This window comes from Misgurnus anguillicaudatus, chromosome 25, assembly GCF_027580225.2.
Source record: "Misgurnus anguillicaudatus chromosome 25, ASM2758022v2, whole genome shotgun sequence".
Classification (NCBI taxonomy): domain Eukaryota; kingdom Metazoa; phylum Chordata; class Actinopteri; order Cypriniformes; family Cobitidae; genus Misgurnus; species Misgurnus anguillicaudatus.
The window spans coordinates 13,426,027-13,453,341 of record NC_073361.2 but is presented as its reverse complement, the minus strand read 5'-3'; the positions used below and the strand labels follow the sequence as shown (position 1 = coordinate 13,453,341).

At 36.5% G+C, this 27,315-nt stretch overlaps 1 protein-coding gene and 1 long non-coding RNA gene across 2 annotated transcripts in view; both read left to right on the top strand.

Moving 5' to 3' along the window:
- Positions 1–22,091, top strand: part of tgfbr1b (transforming growth factor, beta receptor 1 b) — a 73,719-nt gene extending 51,628 nt beyond the window's left edge. The window contains exons 6-9 of the mRNA XM_055181614.2: positions 878–1,034; positions 6,617–6,741; positions 8,394–8,524; positions 15,615–22,091. Coding sequence (XP_055037589.1) covers positions 878–1,034; positions 6,617–6,741; positions 8,394–8,524; positions 15,615–15,740 — 539 coding nt within the window. The 3' untranslated portion in view covers positions 15,741–22,091. The remainder of the gene's footprint in view (positions 1–877; positions 1,035–6,616; positions 6,742–8,393; positions 8,525–15,614) is intronic.
- Positions 22,092–22,770: 679 nt separating this feature from the next.
- On the top strand, positions 22,771–25,166 carry LOC141362152 (uncharacterized). The gene is made up of 2 exons (XR_012368147.1): positions 22,771–23,832; positions 24,352–25,166. It is a non-coding gene; the product is annotated as an uncharacterized lncRNA (long non-coding RNA).
- Positions 25,167–27,315: the final 2,149 nt, after the last annotated feature.

Here is a 27,315-nt window from a genome sequence, read left to right as displayed (position 1 = left end):
TGCACAATTTGCAAACTATTATGATAAATAGTAATAATCATGTATAGTGACATTATAACGAACAGCGTTATGAAATAATGCAACGTACACAATTAACTTTGTCGTGGCATTTTGTAATGTTTACTTGTGATTTAGCTGCAATCATGTAAAAACGCTATAAGCTAGCAAACGCGGTACTTTATTATTATATGCACTCTACACTTGGAATAAACTTCTTATTATCCTATTACCATCATCTGTAGTTTAGTAGACTATGCAGTAGCCTAATATTTGTATGAAATTGTGAAACATTACCTGGTCATTATCTTTGGAGTACTAGAGTGGGAAACTACGACAGTTGCAAGTATTCTCCAGCGACTCTAGGGGTCGCTGTTTGACAAAAACGCCGAATTGCATAGAGCGGCTTTAAAGTGCCATCCTAACCCAAACCTCGAATCTAACCCCAAACCCACGCGAAAATGGTTTAAAAATAGGAAAAACAATTGAGTAAAAATTGCGGAGATACGTGACAATGGCACGGATGAATGAGCAGAATATTCCGTGACTATACCACGGAACTTTGTGAGATCATGTTGAAAAACTATGGTAGTACCACACTGATCAAATATAAACCTTACCTTGTATGCACTGCAAGTCACTTTGGACAAAGCATCTACCAAATGCATAAATGGTACACTTAGACCCACAGTATTACCATACTACAAGCCCCCCTCAAAAAAAAAACATGGTACCATCATAGTACAAATCCACAGCAACATGGTATCACCATGACACCAAAATACTTTATGCATGCCTCAAAACCACAAAACATTGACTACTTTAACACCTGAAATGATCAGCGTTTTTTCTAATTCTGCGTTCCTTCATTTGATTCCAGGCAAGCCTGCTATCGCCCACAGGGATTTAAAATCAAAGAACATCTTAGTCAAGAAGAACGGCACATGCTGTATCGCCGACCTGGGTTTGGCCGTGCGCCACGACTCAGCCACAGATACCATCGACATTGCCCCCAATCACAGAGTGGGCACCAAAAGGTAATTTTATCCGTCCAAAAAACATCTTCTGCTTTTCCTTGTGTTCCTCACTTAACTTTAGATGATGAAATGTTACCGGCTATGATTTATAGGGGGTGCAGTTCAGGCAAGCCTCTGGGAAAGCGTAGTTAGTTGGTAATATGTGATGTGTTGTGGGTGCACCTCTATCAATCCAGGCTTAAGAGAGATACTATACTGCTCACACCATGTGAAGAAGGAGATGAGTGATAAGAAGGATATGTCCTGCCAAACTATGAATTAAATGTTGGAGAGATCCAGCTACAGTATGACTTTGCCAAATATTTTTAGATCCGAAGATCTTTCAGAGAGCTGGACCAGACAACCTTGGATAAGGTTTTCCTATTTGGAGTGTTTATTAAAGATTGCATTTGTAGAATATGTATATCTTCATAAATCTACTAGTTAGCTGATTTCCTGGGTGTTGGTGGAAGAAAGTGTGTCTTATATTCCACTGTGATTCATCCAGCATAGTCTGCTTTGCATGACGTTCATTGTAAGACCAAGTCCACTCCGTCATCTAAAGGAGACAAAGTCCTGTAATTCCTGTTAGCCCCACATATGGATCATGCATTTCTATATAGATATCAAAATTGTGTTGTGTATTGAAGGGACATTCCACTTTTTTGAAAATATGCTAATTTTCCAGCTCCCCTAGAGTTAAAAATTTGATTTTTACCGTTTTGGAATCCATTCAGCTGATCTCCGGGTCTGGCGTTAGCACTTTTAGCATTGCTTAGCATAATCCATTGAATCTGATTAGACCATTAGCATCACGCTAAAAAATAACCAAAGAGTTGTCCGAAAATAGTCCCCTGTCATTGAAAGTTACTAAGGAGACTATTTTCGGGCAGTGCGCCTGCTGCAGCCATGTTACGGCAGCAAAGTCTTTGATTATTACGCCAGAATGAGAGTTTAGTTCTTAGTCAGATCTGCCTAGAAAATCGCAACTTTAAATTTTTCGTCGGTCTTAGTACACGATGTAACTACAGAAGAGTCAAGTTTTAAATAGCAGGGTCCCCGTGGGTCCTTAAAAAGTCTTAAAAGGTCTTAAATAAAATTTTCGATTTTTAAGGTCTTAAAATGTCTTAAAATCTGGAATTTCCACTAAGAAGGTCTTAAATTTCATGTCAGACTCTTCATCCAGTGTTTCCCATACATTGTTATATTTCATAGATTTTCTATATGTATTTGTAGTATTATAGTTGTAATATTTTAGTATTAAAACGGCTTCATTCATTGTTTCGAGCGCTCAGCGGCGCCTCTCTCATGTGCGTGTGCTTCTCTCTCTCTCATGCTGCGTCGTGTAGCACCTCACACGTGGGGGAAGGAATTAAAAGTGTTTATTCTCTCATATTTTATATATACGCGATCTACAATAATACTTTTACTTTTAAAAGCGCTTATAACACAACAAGACGAGAAGAGCAACGGTAAAGCTCTGCACTGCATGAGACACACAGGTAATGTAGCCAAAATCACCTCGTAATGTTATATCAGCTCTTAAATGTAAATATATGGTGATATTGTCAGAAGCGTTTAGCTATAAATCAGGATTTAAGCAGTAAGTAATGTAGTTGGATTAAACACGAGGGTCGTGTTAACTTATTGGGTCGTGTTTAGTCACTATTTTTTAGTCAGTAACCCTATTTATATACACAGGCTCTCAAGTCTCACGCATTGACCGTGAGACACTAGCATTTCAGTCAGTTCAGACACTCACAGGCAGGCCACACCTTGTATTTATCACGCTGAGAAGTAAGAGATAAATTGTCCTGCTATATACAATAAATGGACGAGGCGCATGGCAGTTCTGTCGAGTTTAGCTGCTTCCTTCGAGCGCCACAGAACCGACACGCGGATGACATCAGGGTACCGCGAGAAATCTTGCGAAGGAGGCTGATTTCAAATCGCTCTCGCGTTACTCTGATGTCATCCACTTGTTTTTTTGCAGCGCCTAATGAAGTCGTTCACACAATGCATCCTATCAGGCAATCAAACATAAACGAGAAGTTGTTTCTGGTGATGTTATCCCGCTGCTAGCACGTTCATTACTAACATGGATTTAACGGAGTGGAAGTTGGATGAGCAAGATCCGATGAATGTGGTAGATATAACCCACTTTTTAAGCATTTTGATTTTACGATTTCTGGACGAAATCCTTGCTTTTGATCAAAGACGATGAAAGCTAATATTGGGGAATAAAGCCAAATTCGTGCTAAATTATTATTGATTCAGTCAAAAACTCCAACAGCTTTGCAACCAGAAGCTTTAGTTACCTGAAATTAAGAAAAGTAATATAGGCTTCCTGAAATATATAATAATGTAATAGAGATGCATTTCATTACAGTATTATTGCCCTTGCATCATTAAATGTTCTGCAATACTGTATGTGTACAGTAAGCTCAAGTTAAAAGAGTACAATTCTATAATCCACTTAAAGTGCTCTATTTTCATGTACTAATGTTGTACTTAATATAGCCTACATGTTTTTGTTCTTTAGTACATTAATATGAAATATGCTAAAATGTAATTTAAACATGTATTTAGGTACCACTTGTAGTAAATGTGAACCTATCTTTGTATGAAAGATGAGTACACTTTAACTTCAAGTGGTACATTTTTGTAATACGAGATATGTTAAATGCATTTCATTTCATATTAATGTAATCTCAAAATAACACTGATAACGACACTTAGATGTTTTTAAGATTATCTTAAGTACTAAAGTAGAAACTTTGTATTATGTACAAAACTATTTTGTGCAAATAGGGCACTTTAAAGGGATAGTTCAACCAAAAATAACAATACTGTCATAATTTTCTCACTCTCACGTTTTTACAAACCTGTATACATTTTTTTGTTCTAAAAAACACAAAGGAAGATATTTTTAGGAATGTTTGTAATCAAACCTTTAATGAGCCCCATTCACTTCCATAGTAGGATAAAGTATAATATGAAATTCAATGGGGCCCATTAACGGTTTGTTTACTAAACATTAGGTAAAATTAAACAGTTAGCAAAAACTTGAGAATTGGGTGGGGTCGAGGGGTCACAAATACCCCTCTCCTGAAATCTCACTCCAAACTTTTGGTAAAACTTGAGAGCCCTAATATCCATGTCCGACAACAAAACAGATTATATGTAAAAATATAATTAAGTTGTGTTAAAATACAATCTAACTCAATTAACCTACTTAAGTCTGTGTCATTAATGTTAATCAAACAACCCAAGACAAAGAGAAAATCCCTTCTGTAGCTCTAAAAACCCCTTTTATTCTGATCTGAACCATGAGTTTTGTGATCCGTAACACCCCTATTTTGTAATGTTCTGGGCTGTCCTCCATGTCTTTTTTAAAATGCTAAGAGGGGCCAGAATTTATAAATTAACTGAAGTACCTTAAAGGCAGATTTTTACATACACAGTCAACCATGTCAGAATTGTTAGGCGAATTAGCACTTAGTATAAAAGTTGTTGTTTCCCTGTGATGTGTCTTGAGTGTGGCTCAGGCGAGCTGTGCCGTGCTATGCTTCAACACAAAATTCTGTGTCGTGTCGCGCTGAACATTTTCCTGTTTTTTATGATGAAGTCTTAAATTTTTATTTTAGAGGACTTAAAAAGGTCTTAAAAGTCATTAAATTTGCTGTTAAAAAATGTGCAGATACCCTGAATAGGAAAACATCGAAACTCTTTGGTTATTTTTAGCGCAATGCTAACGGTCTAATCAGATTCAATGGATTATGCTAAGCTATGCTAAAAGTGGTACCGCCAGACACGGAGATCGGCTGAATCAAAAGTTTAACTCTAGGGGAGCTGGAAAATTAGCATATTTTCAAAAAAAGTGGAGTGTCCCTTTAATCTAGCTCATACAACAAATGTGGGATATGAGTATTATAAACTATAATTATTTGTAATTCTTAAAAAAAAAATGCTTATGTTGTTTTCTAATTTGTAACTCTGCATCAATGCTTATGCTCTGAATAAATGTAAATTGCACTGGTGCGCATTAAATTAGCATTTTATAATTACAATTGCACACCTTAAATTAACACATTAAAATAGATACAATCTTAACTCATTTGCCTTGACAATATAATTGATTTAAAAGAGTAGCATGAAGTTAGTGTGTTTTCCACTGTGTCTAGACATGCTCACTGAAAGTGCTCTTCCCAAAGGCCAACAGGAGGTCTGGCATTGAGTTTAGATCTAGATCTTGGATAACCCAGCTACTATCTGGGCACACGGCCAAGACTCCACCCTACCAGGCCCATGAATTTGTACGGATTAATCAGGATCAAAAAAATGAGTTCACCCTGCAAAATGTTTTGGAGATTAGTCTTCCTAACACCCTTACTTCCTGTGCAAGACTTCACAGTAACACACCGACCGAGTCGTGTTATTCGCCCCCTCTTGGCATGAAAGCAGCATGACGCATCACAGCATCTGTTAAAAGGCTTTACCTTTGAGACTTTTGTTCAATTTCTCAGCCATATTTCAAGCACAAAAAGCATAACTGTGTTATAAAAACGCTCATAGGTCATAAATGGAGATCGGGATAGCGTTTTATTCCTACACCTTTACAAGTCCACAACCTGGTGATGCATTATTGGTTACAAATTGTAAAAAGTAGAATGTTTGGTGGTTGTGATTAACATACAATATATAAATGAACATATTTCATAACATACTTAGAGGAATAACATTTAAAGTACATTATTAAGTATATGTTCCCACAAACCAAAAAAATATGTACCCATTAAAATGATTTTAAATGTTTCCAGAAGCAGAAAGAAAGGTACAAGGGGTGGGACTTTACAGGTACACTACACATAATACAATGTGTATCTTTTGGGGTACATTAGGATCAATTGTGTACCTTTTAGAGGTAAAGTTAATTGTTTTGTACCCCTAAAATTTAACTGATAATTTGTTCCTTAAGGTACACAATCGGTCTTTAAGGTATAATATTGCAATTAATGTGTTGTATACCCATAAAGGTACAAAAAAGGGTACCACTCCAGTGACAGAAAATGTACAGTTTTGCACCTTTTTTTGACCGTGTGGATCTGCAATATAACTGAAAAGATGCAATTTATTACTTATTTTCTGCAACCGAAATACTGCATACCTTGTTACATCATTTTCTTTTAGATGTGGTTACTGTAATGTTGCATAATGCAACATGAACTGCAGTGCACCATTGTTTAAGGTTTGTGCTCGCTGGGATATTATTGTGGCCAATTTGATTTTAGATTAAGTTGTAAAAATACATTTTCATTTCAGTTAAACTAGAAATAACAAACCCCAGATGCGGTTTGAATGCCCTTATTAGTTGAAGTTATTTATCGATTCTTTATTTTTTTACAAACTATCCCAAATTCTGCTGATTTCTTTCTTTTCCAGAGACAGTTTTATGTTTTGCTGTGTTACACATCTCGGTCCTTGAGGAAACTATTTTTCGTTTCTCTTATACACACCTGTATAATTGCTGAATACAGTAAATCATTTTGCTTTGTTTGAACAAAGTAAAACAACTCTGCCTGTTTAATTGACTCTTTCGACAGGTATATGGCTCCAGAGGTGCTGGATGATTCGATAAATATGAAGCATTTTGAGCCTTTTAAGAGGGCAGACATCTACGCCATGGGCTTGGTCTTCTGGGAAATTGCGAGCAGATGTTCTATGGGAGGTAACGTGGATTATTTCAATAACTATTAGTTTCGATTGTGTTTCGCTACAACCTTAACAAATACCTAGATGACATTCAGGGTTTCCCGCAGAAAATTTGTTAGTTAAGGTGGTAGGGTTGGGCGAGTGGTTTGTGGCCGGGCAGGGTGTTGTAATCAAAGGGGAGGGGTGTACACGCCATGATGAAAATGAAAATATTTTTATTAAAAACACTCAAATAAATTTAATTTTGAAGAAACTATGACAGAAAATGAACACATCCTAGATTATTAATGAATAAAATGTTTTTAACAGATGCGTGATGAAGTGAAACTAAAGGGTTAATAAACACAAACTAAAGCAGATGTTGTAGAATGTCTGGCGAACGATGATAGATTTTGGCCGTGCGGGGCGCGTGCACGTTCGCAGTGTGAAGCGCGTCCACGCTATTCTCCGAGATGTTTTATCAACTGGCTACTAGTTATCCTCCAGACAGTGACGGACAACGTCTTTCTCTCATTTGGCCGTGTGGTGCGCTATTCACTTGACGGCCTTTTGTGGGGTTTTTTTTTTGGACGACCTAGTTAAGGCGGTAGGGTTTCCCAGCTTAGGCGGGCCGCCCGAACTGCAAAGTGCTGCCTGACATTATCCTAGTTTTTTGCTTTCTTTCCCATTTACCCTTTCAGTTTTATCAGAGGTGTCAAAACATAATAATCAATTACAAGTAGACAAGTCAAGTTTTCACAATGTTTCATTGTTTCAAAGCAGTTTTACAAAAAAAAACAAAGAAAAAAACTTAGGGGCTGTCTACACGGAGACGCGTATCACCGTATACGTATAAATTTGTTATCGTATTGGCGTTTCATCCACACGGATCCGCCGTTTTGGGAGACTGAATCCACTATTTTTTGAAACCGGGTCCTAAAGTGGATAAATCTGAAACCGACACCCTTGCGGTTTCGTCTGTACAGCCAATCCGTATATTTTGTGAAGCGAAAACGTCATCACGTCACGTGTCGGAAGCGTCACATGTAACAGCAACAACAATAACGGCGGACTACGTGATTGTGTTCGTGCTACAGAAGCTACTAAAGCCTACTAGCTTTATTACAGCAAAATCTATTGCTTCTATGCAATTGTGGTGAGCAACAAGCGATAATGGACAACACCATACGTTGGTTATGCGCATGCTCAAAGTCTTCTTCTCCGTGTAAAGTGTATATCTGTGGCAGAATTACAGCGCCCCATACTGGTCCGGCATATATACTACACCGCTTTCAGTCGGTTTCAGTGGTTTCGTGTTTACGGATTATTTTTTAGAGCAAGGAAAAAAATGATCGGATAGGGAATGCACCGGCTTCGTGTGGACATAGCCTTAAAATGGGGAAATTTGTTCGACATGGGGAAATTTGAATGTTCGGCAACCAAATTGATTCGACCGAAAATACCAAAATATATATAAATATTTTCAGTGTCTGGCGAACAAGTGAATAGGGATTAGCATCTTTAAAAATAGCGGACCATTACAAGAAAAGCTATAATAATTGACACAATGCTAAGCTAAACTTATGTCAGCAGTCTCTGGGTAAGCAAACCAAGAGACCTTTAACAAGTCTGTAATGTGTTGTATTTTGTGCCTTTGTTCTGGTGAACCTTTAACAAGTTTCTCTGCAGGTATTCATGAAGACTACCAGCTGCCGTACTTTGATCTGGTGCAGTCAGACCCTTCAGTAGAGGACATGAGGAAAGTCGTGTGTGAACAGAAATTACGACCTAACATTCCAAACAGGTGGCAGAGCTGTGAGGTGAGCAAACCTTTTAATTAATAAAAAAACTGTAGTGGCAATTGATTAATCGCATACAAAAGAAAAGTTTGTGTTTGCATAATAAACGTGTGTGTACTGTGCGTAATTATTTAATTATATTATTAAAAAATATTTAAATACACATATGACAAAAATTATTTATATATAATAGAAAATAACAATTACACACACAATTGTTTTTTGTGCAATTTATCGCTTGCCCACCACTATAAAAAAAATAAAATAAATGGGTATATTTTAAAATAAATGTTATTGCATTATAAAAACAAAATATCGAACCAAGTGGCATCTGCAAAAAAAATGGCACTTTATAAACAATTTTTAACCACAAGTCTAGAAAATCTAAATACTTCATTCTTGTTCATTGTTCACATGTGCAGTTTTTCTTTTGTTTCATAATTCATAGAATCTTGTCTTTCTTTAACTCAAATGCCTCTTAGTTTAATATTATGTTAAACTAATGCAATTTCACTAAAGTGCGGCTCAAGTATCAAAAAGCATCTTGGGGCCACTGTACATCCTTGGCGTATTTTTGCATAAAATGCATCCTTTTCATTTGGACAGAAGAATTTTAATTTCTTCTTGTAGATCAATAAAGGTAATTCTCCAGCATTTCATTACATCGTACACAGATCTGCATTCTCTTTCGGGATAATCGCATCACAGCGGCCCCACCGGCAGCCGATTTAGCATTACTGAATCTTAATGGTGCTACTCTGCCGTTTAAAGTCCCACGTCCGTGCGCTCTGCTGTTATCGGAGACGCTTCGATCCTCCGTCTGAGTGAATCACAGTCCCCAGAGAAGCGGCGTTGGAGAAGTACCGTGGTATTTTCACAGGTCTCGGGTTTCCCTTCTGTATTGCCAACCGTTCATCAAACGATCACCCGGCGGTTTACTTTTTCTTGCTTGGGACGTGATACAATTTGATTGGATTTGATCCTCGATAACACAGGCCCGTAATCTAATCGTTCTCTAGCGTATGAAGACTGCCAAACTGCGTTTCGGCGAATCCTGCTGTGAAATAGAGACGTGTGTCACTTCATCTTGTCTTGCGTTCTCATAAATAGATACAGTGGCTGACGTTTCTTCTTCCCGACTGGTGCCGGAGGACTGCGTTGTTAGTGTGTGACTCAGCCGTGGTTCAAGTGACATTTAGTGTACGGCATTTTGAGCAGATGCTATTTCTGCATTCTGCTCTCGTTTACAGGTTAGCCTTTGAATGCAGGGGATGTTTGTGTTTGGGTTGCAGTATGTTCACCCTTGTCAGAGCAATGTAAAGCCTGAGATTGTATCATTGTATAAACAGTGGGCTTGTTTGAGGTTTTAATCTTCCCCACGTTAGTTGAAACAAAAAGTGCATGGTGGGTGGTTATCTTAAAACTAGAAGTAATAAGCCGAAGAAGTGCACACAAAAGTTACTTCACCTTAATCCCACTGAACATTTGGAGGGGTGTAACAATACAATACAATGCAATACAATATATGACCCTGTCTTTAAAATCCAGTATAAAATCTCACTGTCTGTCTGTCTGTCTGGCTGTCTATCTATCTGCCTATCTACCCATCAACCTATCCATCTACCTATCCACCCACCTAGCCACTTACCTAACCACCTATATATCCACATATCCACCTACCTATCCACCCTATCCATCCACCTATTCATCCACCTAATCACCTACCTACCACCTACCTATATATCCACCTAACCACCTACTTATCCACCCTATCCAACCACCTAATCACCTACTCAACCACTTACCTATTTATCCACCTAACCACCTACTAATCCACCTACCTAACCACTTACCTTTCCACCCTATTCATTCACCTATCCATCCACCTACCTATTCACCCTCTCCATGCTCCTATCCATCCACATATCTATCTATTTACCTTCCTACATACCTACCTAACCACCTACCCATCCACCTACCTATCCACCCTATCTAACCACCTATCCATCCAACTGTCCACCTACCTACCCAGCTGCCTATCCACCTATCCATCCACCTAACTATCCACCTATCCATCCACCTAACTATCTACCTATCTATCCACCTAACCTATCTACCTACCTATCAACCCTATCTATTTACCTATCAATCCACCTGTCCACCTACCTAACCACTTATCTATTCACCTACCTAACCACGTATCTACCTATCTACCTATCTATCCACCTATATATCTACTTACCTATCCACCCTATCTATCCACCTATCCATCCACCTAACTATCCACCTATCCATCCACCTAACTATCTACCTATCTATCCACCTAACCTATCTACCTACCTATCAACCCTATCTATTTACCTATCAATCCACCTGTCCACCTACCTAACCACTTATCTATTCACCTACCTAACCACGTATCTACCTATCTACCTATCTATCCACCTATATATCTACTTACCTATCCACCCTATCTATCCACCTATCCATCCACCTAACTATCTACCTATCTATCCATCTATCTATCCACCTAACCTATCTACCTACCCACCTACCTATCAACCCTATCTATTTACCTATCAATCCACCTGTCCATCTACCTAACCAGCTGCCTATCCACCTAACATATCTACCTACCTATCAACCCTATCTATTTACCTATCCATCCACCTGTCCATCTACCTAACCACTTATCTATTCACCTACCTAACCACCTATCTACCTATCTATCCACCTATATATCTACCTACCTATCCACCCTATCTATCCACCTATCCATCCGCCTAAATATCTACCTATTAGGGATGAGACGGTTAGCAAATTTCATATCATGATTATAGTGACCAAAGTTATCACGGTTATCAATATTATCATGATTTTCTTAAATTGAGATGGAAATGTTCAAAAAGAACTGATACACACACTGAAAACATTTTAAGTTTTATTTTTGAAAATCAGCAAACAACAAATACGATTAGCAGCTATATGCACTTTTTTAAGCATAAACATTAAATCAGGGATGTCCAGCCTATTTTGTGTGGCAATCTACTTTTAAAATGATAAAGCCGACAAGAACTACCTGCTAAAAAACATTTTTTAACAAAACACTGTTACATTTTAATAACACTTTAACTGTGTGTTAGGAGGACTATTTCTACGTTGAATTTAGGGCTGTCACCATTACTCCATTCTTTTTGAGGAGTTAAAAAAATCATTGAGTACATGCCGAGTACTCCTTATAGCGGAATAGCGGAGATGCGGTTTTGATGAAATAAACTAGAAAATGACAACATTATCAGATGCATCTCTCTCTCTCTCTGCATTGGACACCCCTGCATTAAATGAACATTAACATGGAGCCCTGAGATGTATGAACCTGATTTAATGAACAGTACCTTAAATAAGAACATCAAATGCACACATAAGCAACGCATTAAAACACAGTGCACCTGTAACTGCCTTCTGCCACGCCTTCTCGTGCAAAAACCAATGTTGCACCCGCGCGTGCGTCAAGCTGATTCTGACTGGAAAGGATTTACCGCTTTTCAAAATCACGGTAATCAAACACGGTTGTAATGATAATTACATTTTAAAACGATAATACTAACCGTCAGGACATTTTATCATGGTTAATCGTGAAACCGGTAATCGTCCCATCCCTACTACCTATCTATCCACCTAACCTATCGACCTACCTATCAACCCTATCTATTTACCTATCCATCCACCTGTCCATCTACCTACCCAGCTGCCTAGCCACCTATCCATCTACCTACCTAACCACTTATCTATCCACCTACCTAACCATGTATCTACCCACCTACCTATCTATCTACCTATCTATCCACATATCTAACTACCTACCTATCCACCCTATCTATCCACCTATCCATCCACCTACCTATCTACCTATCTATCCACCTACCTATCAACCCTATCCATCCACCTGTCCACCTACCTAACCAGCTGCCTATCCACCTATCTATCTACCTACCTATCAACCTACCTAACCACTTATCTATCCACCTACCTAACTGCATATCTACCCATCTACCTATCTATCTATTCACCTATCCATCCACCTATCTATCCACCTACCTATCCATCCATCCATCTTTTTTAAATTAAAGAGGAATATTTATTTTGACAGTCCACATCTTCCCACAATGTTTGTCTATATTTTCGCAAAAGTGAACATTATCATTTAAACTCACCTGTACCATCTGCATGTGCAGAATCAATGTCAGATCTTATCATGAAACGTCCGATTTACACGTCTAGTATTCATTCAGTGTAGCTGGTTTAGACTTACAGTAAACTACCAAATGTTTTGACTAATTCAGAACTGTTCCCGATTCTGACTTTCATAACAAGCTAATTCACGATAGGCCTCTTTTAGTGATACCTTGAAAGACTAGCATCAGATTTTATAGACACGGGTGAATAAAGTAACTTTCTAAAAGGCTTTGTTTTCTAGCTAGGAATATAAACCTTCTGTAACAGCTCAATTGTTTTGATTTGCTGAGCATAAACTGACATTTAGAGGCAGATGAATGCAATAAGTCTCAAAGCACGTTTGTGTGTGGTAAGATAGCTCTGTCTTTTCAAGGCTGAGGCGAAAACAAAAATAATTTCATTTGAATTCTGTGGTGTACGTTCACATCGCGAATAGACTGTGGGTGTTAGTAATTACCCCTAAGAGAGCCCAAATCTCTTTTGAGATTGTTGTGCATTTTGTACGCCGTAACAGTGTGCCGAGCTTTAAAAGCTCTTTTGCTGGGTGTAATTTGTATCCAATAAAAGTCCCTGCAATGAGAAAATCTGTTAAAGCCGCGCTCCGTCAAAAGCTCTCGAAAGCTTCACTTTATTAAGAGCACTTAGAAAAGGACTTTTGTTAGGAGCTGATGTGCAAATAATGGGAAGAGGGCAATAATGTCGTATTAGTATCTATTCTGGCATGTGTTGGCTGACATGAACTGTACAGTGCAATATTGAGACACTTAACAGCTAGCTAAAAACAATTTACTACAACAACTAAAAGGCAAAGTCCAAATAAATAGTGTTTTCTGCTGTCAAATACAAATAAAGCCAGATCTACAGTACATTTAATTTTTATATATATATCACCTCGTATTTTATTATATTATCTTCTCAGTCGATAATCTCGCTCAGTATAGCTGTTATTGTCAAATGTTTTCTTAAATTAGCCGTTATTGTGTTGTGTCGCATAGCATTTTGCATTTGTAAGTGATGTGTTGCAGACTTGAGTTTTAATGATATAGTAATTGAAATTGCTGAACTGTTAAAAGCCCCATCTGGATTGCACTTATAAAGTAGGCATTTAGAAACCATTTATTCATCATTTATTTATCATTGACAGTCCATCTGTGCGATTATTGTTGGGTGTATTGAACATAGACTGAAAATGTGTTAACTTTGGCAACCAAATGCTTTCTGCATAACATACAGTAGATACGTATTGTATATAACCTATACAATGCATTCATATTTACATTTATGCATTTAGTGCTTTTACCCACAGCGGGTTATAGTACATTACAAGGCAGTGGCGGCTCGTGACTGCTCATCCGAGGGGCGCTAATTGAAAATAAGTGTTCGGTGTGTCGTGTGTTGCTTGCGTTTTCAAAATGTGTGTTTGTTGGGTCATGTGAACCATGTGAATCACGTGTTTTGTCAAAATAAGTGCCTGCTGCACACGCATCAAAACCGTTTATGATAAAAGAGACGCTCACGTTCACACAATACATGCAAGACACTCCCTTAACACTAAACTCTGATTACGCATGAGATTATGCGAGTATCTGGCAAACGCGAACGTCTCTTTTATCATAAACCCTTTAGACACATTTGCAGCAGACACTTATTTTGACAAGACACGTGATGCACACAAGTTCATGATGCGCAGAACACATATTTTGATAAAGGAAACAACACACAACAGGCTACATACCTGTTGTGACGAACTTCCCATCGAGCGCCCTCGAAAAAAGAAGTCACCGGCCGCCACAGGTGTTTATTGGGAATCGAACCCATGACCTTTTGCACTGTGAAAACCAGTCGTGTACACTACGCTGTACCCTTGTGCGCACCTCCCTAATGCTGCGTTTACACCAACCACGTTTCAGGCGTCAAAATCGTGTCTACCGTGCCTAGTTTGCCGCTTGAACAGTTTGAATACATTCGCGCGTGTAGACCGAAGTAGACTAACGGAAAAAGCAAGAATTTGACGCGCGTCAGGCAAAATCCGCTTCTTGTGGGAGGGGCAAGTGCTATGCAGTTGTCTGTTTGCAAGATGACTGATTGTGCATTTATGGAGAGAGTTACCGGTTTGTATTTGGTAACCTTACTATAGGGGGAATTTAAACGGCGCAGGTTGATAAACGTCACGTGACTCAAAAGTGAAATGTGTATTACAACTCACCAGGTTGCCCAATGTCCTCACTGACACTTTTTATTCCTGTCTCTATAGAAATAAGAACGTGTGTCTTATAGCTCCGGGTGACTGCTTACGGACAATATCAAGCGTTGGTTGAATGAGTGACTCCGGGCGGGGCTGCCACCACAGCCGCAAGCAGGCTCCTGATTGGTTAACGCGGCACGAAATTCTGCCAAAGTAAAAAATGTTCAATTCGGGCATCAGCCGCAAATTCGCGTGAACCGTAAAATGCAGAAAAAGCACCATTCTCGCGTACCGCGCACAACGCTCAATTCGCACGAATGAGGCAGAAACGCGACTTCCGCGCCAAACGCCTCATCCGCATCGCGGGACCTCCAGACGCGCGTCAACGCGCCTTCACATTGACTTCATTGACTTTGAAATCACTCGCGCTTCACGCCTCTACCGCGGTTGGTGTAAACGCAGCATAACAATGCATTCGTTGTATGCGGAATGCAAGTGCTGTGATTGGTCCACTAGAACCCCTCTCTCAGGTGAAAAACATCTGTGGCATATACACATTTCCTTTGCGCTTTTCCATGTGCAATGGTTTGGACCATTCAGTGAATCAAAGCTATAACCTTTAGGTAACTAGTGCAAAGCTTTACCTGTTAAGCTTCAACTGACAATTTCTACATCTGTCTTGCATTTCAGGCTCTACGGGTCATGGCCAAGATCATGAGAGAATGCTGGTACGCCAATGGAGCAGCTCGCCTCACCGCCCTGCGCATCAAAAAGACCCTGTCCCAACTCAGCCAGCAGGAGGGAATTAAAATGTAGGCCGGTTGGCACCGTTTCAAAAACTGACACTATCACACTAGTTATCGTTACCTTTATCACTATCCTTTATTATCGCATCACACTCTGTTCTCAAGAGAGGACGTGAGCACTTTGAATGAAGTTTTGCATTAAATTTTTTTCGGCCGTCTTATCGTCGCGCGTGGACTTTGCCGTGGCCCTACAAGGGATTCGAGATTATGTACTCTTCCCAGCCCTGCACCCGTGACGAAATAACCCATATCTTCTGGTAGGGGACGTCCATCTGCTTTTATTGATAGGCTGACCCTGAGGATTACGGGATATCGGTTTCCAACATATGAGCGTGGCAGATACGGGTGCTGGGTTAAATGAAAGAAAAGAAGGATTTATTTTGTATTTATACAACAGTTTTTTTCTCTCATGGATGGCTGACTGTTTACGGTTGACTGATTTCTGTGGGACCTTACTTTTGCACCTTGATTTTCCTTTTTTTCTGTTTATCACTGCTGTTCTTCAGGTCAGTGCAACTTGTGCGTTTCGTTTTCCTTTTTGCAAAAACAAAACTGGACACGACCTCATTCAGTCTAGGCGAACATGCTGTGACATATGCAATATAGATAAAAGCTACTTTATATTTTTACTGCTCTGCTACAACAACTTCAACTACAATGACAACCATGCCTTCCAAGCCAGGTGTTACCAGAAAGTGCCACTGCTTTGAACCAACCCACCCTCACGGTGTGAGCCGGCCCCTTCGGTCAGTAAACCGTAAAGATTTTTCATAAAGGTTCTTCAGGCGTCTCTTATGCACAAGGAGCAAAAGGGGCCACCACACTCGAATCTCGCTGGTGCCATTCTTTATCATTTCTGCCTCTTCTTCATCTTCATCGATGCAGCAATGAGGGATGTAACAACGATCCAGACCTCTTCTCATTTTATGGCTTCTGTTTTTCGGACAATATTCGGGGCAATAGCTGCACATTGGTACGCCAATGACTGACCCGATTACCCTGTTGGTGCTGTGATTGGACACCTGTCTTTGTTCTCTCGTTCGATTGGTCGGAGAGGGGAATCCGTACAAGCGCGAGTACTACATCAAGGACTCAGTATTTGTCACTTGATGCAAAAAATAAAGAGGAGGTGAGTGACTAGCTATGGCCACTGGTGGCGTCGAAGGGATGTTTTTTCCACACAAAAAAAAACTGATGGCATTATGAAAGGAATAAATGAAGTTGCCCTACGATAAGAATATTAGACAATTACGTTTTCGTTGTATAAAATGGTACAGTACATGCAGATAAACATAACAAATGGATATTCACCAAGCCATAGGTTTTCCAACATTTTGTGGCAACTTTTTCTAGCAGAATTTATTAAAGAGAAATAAATTCTGCATTTCGGGCTAGACTTAAGGGACCAATTGGTTTTGTTGTAAAAAGCTATGTTTGAATGGACTATAATAATAGTAAGGTCAATACAGTATGTAACAGAATACATAAATGTAGCACCAGTTCTTGCAGTTTATGTGTCTCTATGAAGTTGAACCAATCGTGTTGCCACCCAAACAACCTTGCTGTCTCCAGTATCAAAGCCGGATGATATTTAATAGCGTTGTGTTACATAGTTGCATTCATAAAGACTGAAACGGCGCTCTAAACTTGACTAAACAGGTTTCTGTCGACTTTATTTTCTCAAGGTATCAATTTCTGAACTTTAAAAGCTTTTTTAACCATGTAACTTGAGATTTTTGATTTGTAATATCTCTGCAACACTTTATAATAGAAAATCGCCAGTGACAATTTTAGTGATTAATAAGTCCCTTAGTTTAAAAAACAACAATGTGAATGTTTTCATTGGTTTAGCAATAACTGCAGTTCAAGCATGTTGTTTGCTTTGCTCTGCTGGTCAAGTATTTGGTCATGCGTCTGTGAATAACATTGCTGCTATGCATTATGAGTCTCTTTGCTGGAGCAGGTAAAGACACGGTAGTTCACAGTACCAAAAGAAGCCCAAATCTTATTTAGGAAGGCTTTATTTTTGCTGGTATATTTATTTTGATTTTTAATAAACCATTGATGTAGTAATTAAGATTGTTAAGTGTTTCAAAATAAACACAACTATGTGTTATGAGTTTAAGAGTTTGTTTGAATCGGCATTAGTTAAAGGAATCTGTATTTCAGTACACAAATTTGTGCCAGTCACTCGAATTAAAAGTATTATTAAAGTCTGTAACTTCTTGATCGTTGGACGTGTCACCCGGAGACCCAGTGAGCTGTCATATGCGTAGACGTTACAACCCTGCCTCAAGGCATTTCGTGGTATAGTCACAAAATTTTAGATTTATTTATTCATGTTCATGGACATGATTTTCCTCTTTTTTTGTCATTGACAAATTTCTATAAATAGTTTTCGTGTCCCTGAGAACGACTTTCTTTTTCGTGTCATTGACGAATTTTTGTAAATAGTTTTTCGTGTCCCTGAGAACGACTTTCTTTTTCGTGTAATTGACAAATTTCTGTAAATTGTTTTTCGTGTCCCTGAGAACGACTTTCTTTCGTGTAATTGACAAATTTCTGTAAATTGTTTTTCGTGTCCCTGAAAACGACTTTCTTTTTCGTGTAATTGACAAATTTCTGTAAATTGTTTTTCGTGTCCCTGAGAACGACTTTCTTTTTCGTGTAATTGACAAATTTCTGTAAATTGTTTTTCGTGTCCCTGAGAACGACTTTCTTTTTCGTGTAATTGACAAATTTCTCTAAATTGTTTTTCGTGTGTCTGAGCACCACTTTCTTTTTCGTGTCATTGACGAATTTCTATAAAAAGTTTTTGTGTCCCTGAAAACGACTTTCTTTTTCGTTTCATTGACGAATTTCTATAAATAGTTTTTTGTGTGCCTGAGCACGACTTTCTTTTTCGTGTAACTGACGAATTTCTATAAATAATTTTTTGTGTCCCTGAGGACGACTTTCTTTTTCGTGTAATAGACAAATTTCTGTAAATTGTTTTTCTTGTCCCTGAGCACGACTTTCTTTTTTGTGTAATTGACGGATTTCTATAAAAAGTTTTTGTGTCCCTGAGCCCCACTTTCTTTTTCGTGTTATTGACAAATTTCTATAAAAAGTTTTTGTGTCCCTGAAAACGACTTTCTTTTTCGTTTCATTGATGAATTTCTATAAATAGTTTTTCGTGTGCCTGAGCACGACTTTCTTTTTCGTTTCATTGACGAATTTCTATAAATAATTTTTTGTGTCCCTGAAAACGACTTTCTTTTTCGTGTAATTGACAAATTTCTGTAAATTGTTTTTCTTGTCCCTGAGCACGACTTTCTTTTTTGTGTAATTGACAGATTTCTATAAATAATTTTTCGTGTCCCTGAGGACGACTTTCTTTTTCGTGTTATTGACGAATTTCCATAAAAAGTTTTTGTGTCCCTGAAAACGACTTTCTTTTTCGTTTCATTGACAAATTTCTATAAATAGTTTTTCGTGTGCCTGAGCACGACTTTCTTTTTCGTGTAATTGATGAATTTCTATAAATATTTTTTTGTGTCCCTGAGGACGACTTTCTTTTTCGTGTAATTGACAAATTTCTGTAAATTGTTTTTCTTGTCCCTGAGCACAACTTTCTTTTTCGTTTTAATTGATGAATTTCTATAAATTGTTTTTCGTGTCCTTGAGAACGACTTTCTTTTTCGTGTCATTGACGAATTTCTATAAATTGTTTTTTGTGTCCCTGAACACGACTTTCTTTTTCGTTTAATTGACAATTTTTTATAAATTGTTTTTCCTGTCTCTGAGAACGACTTTCTTTTCCGTGTAATTGACGAATTTCTATATATTGTTTTTCGTGTGTCTGAGCACGACTTTCTTTTTCGTGTCATTGACGAATTTCTATAAAAAGTTTTTGTGTCCCTGAAAACGACTTTCTTTTTCATGTAATTGACAAATTTATATAAATAGTTTTTCGTGTCCATGAGGACGACTTTCTTTTTCATGTAATTGACAAATTTATGTAAATTGTTTTTCGTGTCCCTGAGAACGACTTTCTTTTTCGTGTAATTGACGAATTTTTATTTTCTATGTTTAACCAATGTCGCTTAGAGTTGGGGTTTGGGTTAAGATGTCTGAAATGTAACAAAGTCGTTCTAATCCAAACCTCAAGTGACAATGGTAAAAAAATTGAAAAATGAATAAAATACACATAAAAAGCATAAAAAGACATGAAAAATTTGTGACAATGACACAGAAAAGAGGAAACTTGTGTTCACAAACACGAATAAATAAATAAAATATTTCCTGAATATACCACGAAATGCCTTGAGATTGTGTTGATATACAGTGAATGAATGAATGACTCCTGCTACATGTTAAAAATGCAAAATTCCTGAATGAAGTACTTTTTATTGCGTTGATAGGAAGTATTGTCTATAAATAATGTGTAAATGTATATAAATATGTATGTACGTGTGTCTGGCTGGCGGCTCTACGCCTTGTACAGTCTGTTACCGAAAAATGAAATTAAAGAGTAAATTACACAACTTTACAAAAGAGCAACGAACGCCAGAGGAAAAAATTCATTTTGGATGTTACTACGGTTGTTTCAGGGAAGTGCAGTTAAGCTTCACGCCACGTCAGTCATTATGATGTTGGTTTTACATTTTATATCGCCTTTTGTTTCACATTTGAACATGGTAACGTTAACATACGTTCCATTATAACACGCAGGTTTCCTATTGGCTATAAAGGCCAGGCCACACCAGCTATGTATAACTTGACAGAAAAACCATACCATTGCACCTCTGGTTTCACACGAATGAGCGAGACCCCAAGGCGTCTTTCAAACAGACCATTCATTTTTAGTGTAGCTTTTTGAAATTTTTTGAGAATGGACTATTTGAGAAGACTGCACCCTTGAGGTCTCGCCCTCTAGCAGCTAACATCTCACTTGAACTTCAGTGCCTCCTCCAAACTCATTTGCAGCATTGGGCACCAGTCAGCATCCGTTCATGGAGATTTCAGTAGCCCGGAAGGTCGCATCAGGTCCCCTTACTTGACCCAGACTCCTTCTCAGCCTGTGATTGTTCAATGGCAAATTATGCAAAAGTTTCACGCGCAAACTTGTTTCATTACATATTGCGCCGTTTCAGGAAGACTAATAAATGTAATCGCGACTGGCTGGGTGTAAATGTCTAATCCTAATGCGACAGACGTGAATGTTAATAGCTCAGCATTCCCGCAATGTGCCGCCAACAACAGCACAATTTGCATAATTTCAATCAAGGTCACCCATATGCCGTTTTAAGGGGGTGTTTGAAAATACACGGGTCTTACACTTCTTTATGCAAATTCAGAGGGTCACGCGGACCTCAGGCTCTCCATGAGCAATCGCTTTACTAGTTTGATTGTACAGCTATGCCAATATCCGGACACTGTGAGAAAGGCTTTTGATGGACGGTGGCCCGGCTACACCAAAAAATCGTCTATCTCGTATACAGTACAGTTACAGCATGTAGACCTGCTAGGATTTGATCAAAAACAGGAAAATGAAGTACAAGAGAGATGTCTGGGTCAATTAAGGGCAGCAATGAGCTCAAGTTACCCATAGTGCATTTCACTCGGTCAGTGTCGTGGAATGGTAAAGGAAAGCTTTATCGTGTTGTATTTGGTGCCTAAGTTTGACTATGTCTTTGTTTTTATATTCCACTTAGAAAGATGCACTGCATGGGACTTATTTCTTATAGTTGCATCACCTGTTTTTTTTTAAATGTATATTTCAAAACGAAAAAAATGATTTAATTTCAATACGTTTTGAAAAGGTCAAAAAGTAAAAAATTACCTCCTCTGAAGACCAATGTGTTTTTACCTCACTGTATATATTTGATTTGTTTACTCTGCATTTTTTTTTCTTTAAAATGCTAAAATGACATTTTGTGTCCGTGGTACTTGTCAATGTCAATGGCATTGTGTCGTATTATTGTCCAGACAGTATATATTCCTTCTTTAAACCATTTATTTGGTTTGATTTTTCTTATTTTGTTCTGTATATGGATTACAAGTGCTTAATGATGTCATACTATATCCTTTAATGCCTCCTCCTCCTCAGCTGTATAGGAAATGCCTTGTATACTGTTTCTTTTCCAAAAAATAAAAATTATTAAAAAGAAAGGTGAATGGAGACGTGTGGGGAATTTCACAGAGACTACATTGCAGATACAGTGTGACCTGTGCCCTGTCTGATTTCTAAAGGATTATGTATTGATTTTTTTAAGGCCTTACAAATCGACTACATAGAAGTATAGTGGAGTGACGCTCAGTGTTGCTTTCTAACATATTGGAATAGAGATGGGTGTTAATAAAAAATGTTCAAAACTTTTATAGATTCATTGTTGTTTTATTTATCTACCAGATGGATTTCACGGGAGTTTGTACGTATTTTACGAGTTGCCTAGTTCGTATGAATTTGTAAAAAACAAATCATTTGATTATTCAAAAAAAAACACACACCCATAACCCAATGCCACGGGGGCTAAAGCAAATAATATAAAAACAAATCGATGTGGTTTTACAAATTAATACGAATTTACCACCTTGTAAAATTTGTTAAATTTAACTTTATCAGATTGAAAGACATGCTTAAAACTGATGCGGACCCACACAAAATTGATGTCTAAATCAATTTTCATTCTTGTAGTTTCTCCCAATTTTAAATAAAGTCAGAAATTCAGTTTCATGCCAGGTAGGTAGCTACCAATACCAATTAACGGTATAATGTAAAATAATGATATTATAAAGTGTGTTGTGTGTGTGTGTGTGTGTGTGTGTGTGTGTGTGTGTGTGTGTGTGTGTGTGTGTGTGTGTGTGTGTGTGTGTACCTAAATGGTACCACCGTCCCAGTGACAAAACAGCCAACTTTTGAACCTTTTTTTTGAGAGTGTACAATATATAAATGTTAGTGTTGGACAAAGATTAACCATGATTAATCGCATACAAAATAAAAGTAAACTTTTGCATAATATGTGTGTGTGTGCTGTGTGTAATTGTTATGTATGTGTGTATATGGGTCAAAGACGAGACGTCACCATTTTGGTGTCCGCATCAAATATAATTTACAAAAGTGATTTTACATACAAAAAAAAACATATAAAATGCAAGTAAAATGTCTACTTTTATGTTTCAAATAACTTTTGTGAAAATACAATGACCAAATATGAGTTTAATAATGCTCCAAAGTGTAAAATCGTCATTCAGCGTAATGGTCCGGACTATGATTTTACTAATACATTTTTAAATAAACGTATAAAATACCATGTTAAAAAAAATATTTGCTTCCTTGGCATGTTCACATAAGTGTTGGCTGTTTTATATTAATAGGACTATGTGTTCTTTTTTTCGTTAAATATTGAAACAACTAGGGGACTTTTGTCCCGAATATGCAGTTTGTCAGAGGTCATTCAGTGTAACGGGATCAGGAAACCATTTTGAAATTAAATACACAAACAATACTCATCAAGCAGTCTGTGACATCATCAAAAGACCCCCTGAAGACCATGTGGTGATTCAGCAAGGTAAGTTTATTGCCCTTAATTATTTGATAATTTCACCTTTTCATAGTGTGGTATCTTGAGTTACAAAAATGACTGTCATTCAGTGAAATGCAAAAAAACACTTTTATTGTTAGATTTTTTGAAAAAAAAGTAGATGTTGTGAATAATGATGATAAACCTTTCTGGTCAAGTTCACTGTTTGATATAGGTATCTAGTTGTTAACTACTAATATTAGCTTAAGTAAAAGTTTCGTCATTCAGGGTAATGTTTTGTCATTCGGTGTAATGCAAATTGTATGTTACACCACAGTGTCATCCATTACACTGAATGATAGTGTCACTGTTTAGATAACATTTTTAGCATTTTATTTCTATTTCAGATAAATGAGGGATGTTTAGCACAAAAAATATATCAAACTTTATCAATATTAATGTTTTAATGTATTTTTGTCGTTTTGGTACTGATTTCTTTTAGATGCCCACAAACAAAGAGAAAGTTTCTAGGCACTGGCAGAAAGTTAATGCAGACCCAGTAGCTAGGGCAATGCATTTAGCAAGGAGACGAGAAAGGTATTGAGGAGTGCAATGTAAAAATAATAGGGCTGGGTTTAAAAAGATAGATTTCTCGATTTTAATCAATTCTAATTTTGAAGAAACTATAGTGATTTGTAAATCACAATAATCGATCTTTCAATCTATGCTGTTTTCAGATGATGTTAATCAATATCAAATTGATTTGAAATTGAATCAAATCGTGAAATTTGTGTCCAAGCCTAGCCCTACAGAATAATAGTTTACTGCTGTTTTTAGATAGAGACTCCACCCTATACCGCAAGTTTAAGGGATAGTTCACCCAAAATGAAAATTTGGTCATCATTCACTCACTCTCATGTTGGTAAAAACCTGTATGAATTTTTTTGTTCTGATAAACACAAAGGAAGATATTTTGAGTAATGTTTGTAACCAAACCGTTCGTGGACCCCATTTACTTCCATAGTATTATTTTTAGTATCATAGTATGGGGTCCACAAAAGGTTTGGTTACAAACATTTCTCAAAATATCTTCCTTCCATTTATTCCATTTATCAGATGCTGCAGCTGAGAAGAGGCAAAAGCAATGGCGGGAAAATCAAAGTAAACACAGGGCTGAAGCTAAACGTATAAGGGCAGTTCTGGATCTTATTATACAGTATTACCACCTGTTCAGTTAATTTTTACGAATATGATATGTATTGTGGAATAAAATGATTATTCATTTCAGCAACTACTTCTGTGATTTGTTTAGGAATAAAATGATACAGAATAATATTCAAAACATTGCAATAATGGAAACAATGACACTTTTGTCAAAATGTCATTCAGTGTAACAAACCATGGTCATTCGGTGTAACAGATATATTTATGTAGAAATAAAACAATATACTTATTCTGAGCTGTACTTATTAAAATATGTAAAATAATGTGTGATCCTACAAAAATTTTATTTGATTTGAATTGATTTTCACTTCCTTACAAAAACTTCTTGCTGACAAATGGGTAAAACCTAATGGTTTAAAGGATATTGGCGAAGTAAAATGCTTTAATATGACAAATAGTTAGTATTTGGTGTCTGCACTGTGATCTATAAATAGAGTCTTGTAATGTGTCATCAAATAATATTTTTTCTAAAAATGTCTGATTATATTTTTTTGCATAAAAATATTGTTACACTGAATGACATTTTAGTTGGTGTCTTCTGTAAAATCCCAGTAAAAATGTATGGTAGTAATTATTTTTTGCTCAGAAAAACATAAAGTTAAACAGGACATATTCTAATGTATGTGAAAAAGACTAAATTTAAAGCTCTTTTACACTTTTATTTTTTTTATGCTTTAAACCCCCTTTTCGTCTTTGACCCATATACATATATATTTTTATATATGTGCATATATATTATATATATATATATATATATATATATATTTTACATTTATATTATAAAATATTTAGAAATATAAATAAATATATATACACATGTAAATGTTTCTTAAATACATATATGAATGTGTGTGTGTGCGCGTGCGTGTGTGCGTGTGTTTATATATACATAATAATTACACACAGCACACACTTGTATATTATGCTTAAAATCACTTTTATATTATATGCGATTAATCACGATTAATCTTTGCCTAGCACTAATACATTTATGATTTAACACATGAAACTATGTGATATTATTTTTTTAAACAAAAATTAAGCAGGAAATATTTTTTAGTTTAACTCAGATTTACAAGTCATTTTAACTTACTATTATTTATAGGGCTGTCAAAAGATTAATTGCGATTAATCGCTTACAAAATAAAAGTTTGTGTTTGTATATATTTGCGTGTGTAATTATTATGTATATATAAACACACACATACATTTAAGGAATTTAAGAAACATGTTATGTATGTATACATTTTTAAATTTATATATAAAATAAAATATATCAAAAAATAAACAAATAAATCTAAATAAATAAATCTATATAAATGTTTCTTAAATACATACATGCATGTCTGCGCATTTATAAATACAAAATAATTACACACATACATTATGCAAAAACAAATCTTTATTTTGTATGCGATTAATCACGATTAATCTTATGACAGCCCTAATTAGTTATCTTGACTAAAAATAAGTTGTTATAACTTATAAAACATAGTTGCAATAAGTCAATTTTATAAGTTGTAGCAACTCTTATCAAGATATAAATAATACTAAATAAATAAACAAAAAAATTAGACTAACCTGTATACTTAATTCAATTTAATATGTACCAAATCTGATTAAAGTTGTACCAAAATATGTGAGTTCATCTTAATATGACTGACAGTAAAATCCTAAACAATTGTAAATATGCTTTGTTGTTTTTGCAGTCACATATCATGTGTTGACTCGTAATTCAGAAATCAGATCATAATCATTTACAATCTGTGCATGAAAATGTTTATTCCATTTATATTCAAGACTTACGCAGTATGTCCCATCTTTTACAATCACCCATCCTCGTTCATTATTAAACCCATTTCAGCTAAATAAACTGGAGCTTGTTTAATTAGTTTCTTATCAAAGTAAAAGAGAGCCAAAAATTCTTAGCTCACTTTTACTGATACGATATCTTCCTAAACCCCCCTTTGAAGATCATAGATAAAATGAGAAGAACCCCTGCCAAGGTTACTATATAGTTCTGAGGCAAAAATACATTAAAATTGACACTTTTTTATGTATTACCATCAGAACCAATGGGTCAAGGATTGTTTTGCACTAAAACTTTAGAGGCTTATATCATCCTTAGATATGAATGTAATTGCATCAGAAATACAAAACACTTTTCATGTTAAAAAATAATATCACATAGGTTTATGTGTTAAATCATATTTATTAATGCTAGGCAAAGATTAATCGTAATTAATTGCATATAAAATAAAAGTGATTTGTAGCATAATATACAAGTGTGTGCTGTGTGTAATTTTTATGTATATATAAATACACACACATTCATGTATGTATTTAAGAAACATTTACATGTGTATGTACATATGTATTTATATTTTTATATATTTTATATAATTCTGAAATATGCACTGTAACAAATACTTTGCTGCCTTAAAATTTTTTGTTAAATCAACTCAGATTTACAAGTCAACTTAATTTTATACGTTATACCAACTCACCTTTAGTTATAACAACTCATCTCTAGTCAAGATAAATAATAGTAAATTGAAATGACTTGTAAATCCAACAAAAAATGTTAAGGCATCAAAGTATTTTTACTGTGTGTGTGTGCGTGCGTGTGTTTCAGAATTGCTGGGAAAAGATTAATTGCGATTAATCACATACAAAATAAAAATGCCTTTTTGCATAATATATTTGTCTGTGCTGTGTGTAATTATGTATATAAAGAGTTTCGTGGCAAAACGAGATAACCACCGTTTTGTTAATTGTTCAGAAATCGCGTTTCTTTGGTTCTGCGTTCCAATTAATTTCAATGCAACTGCAGTTGGTTTGTTTTGATTGAAACCT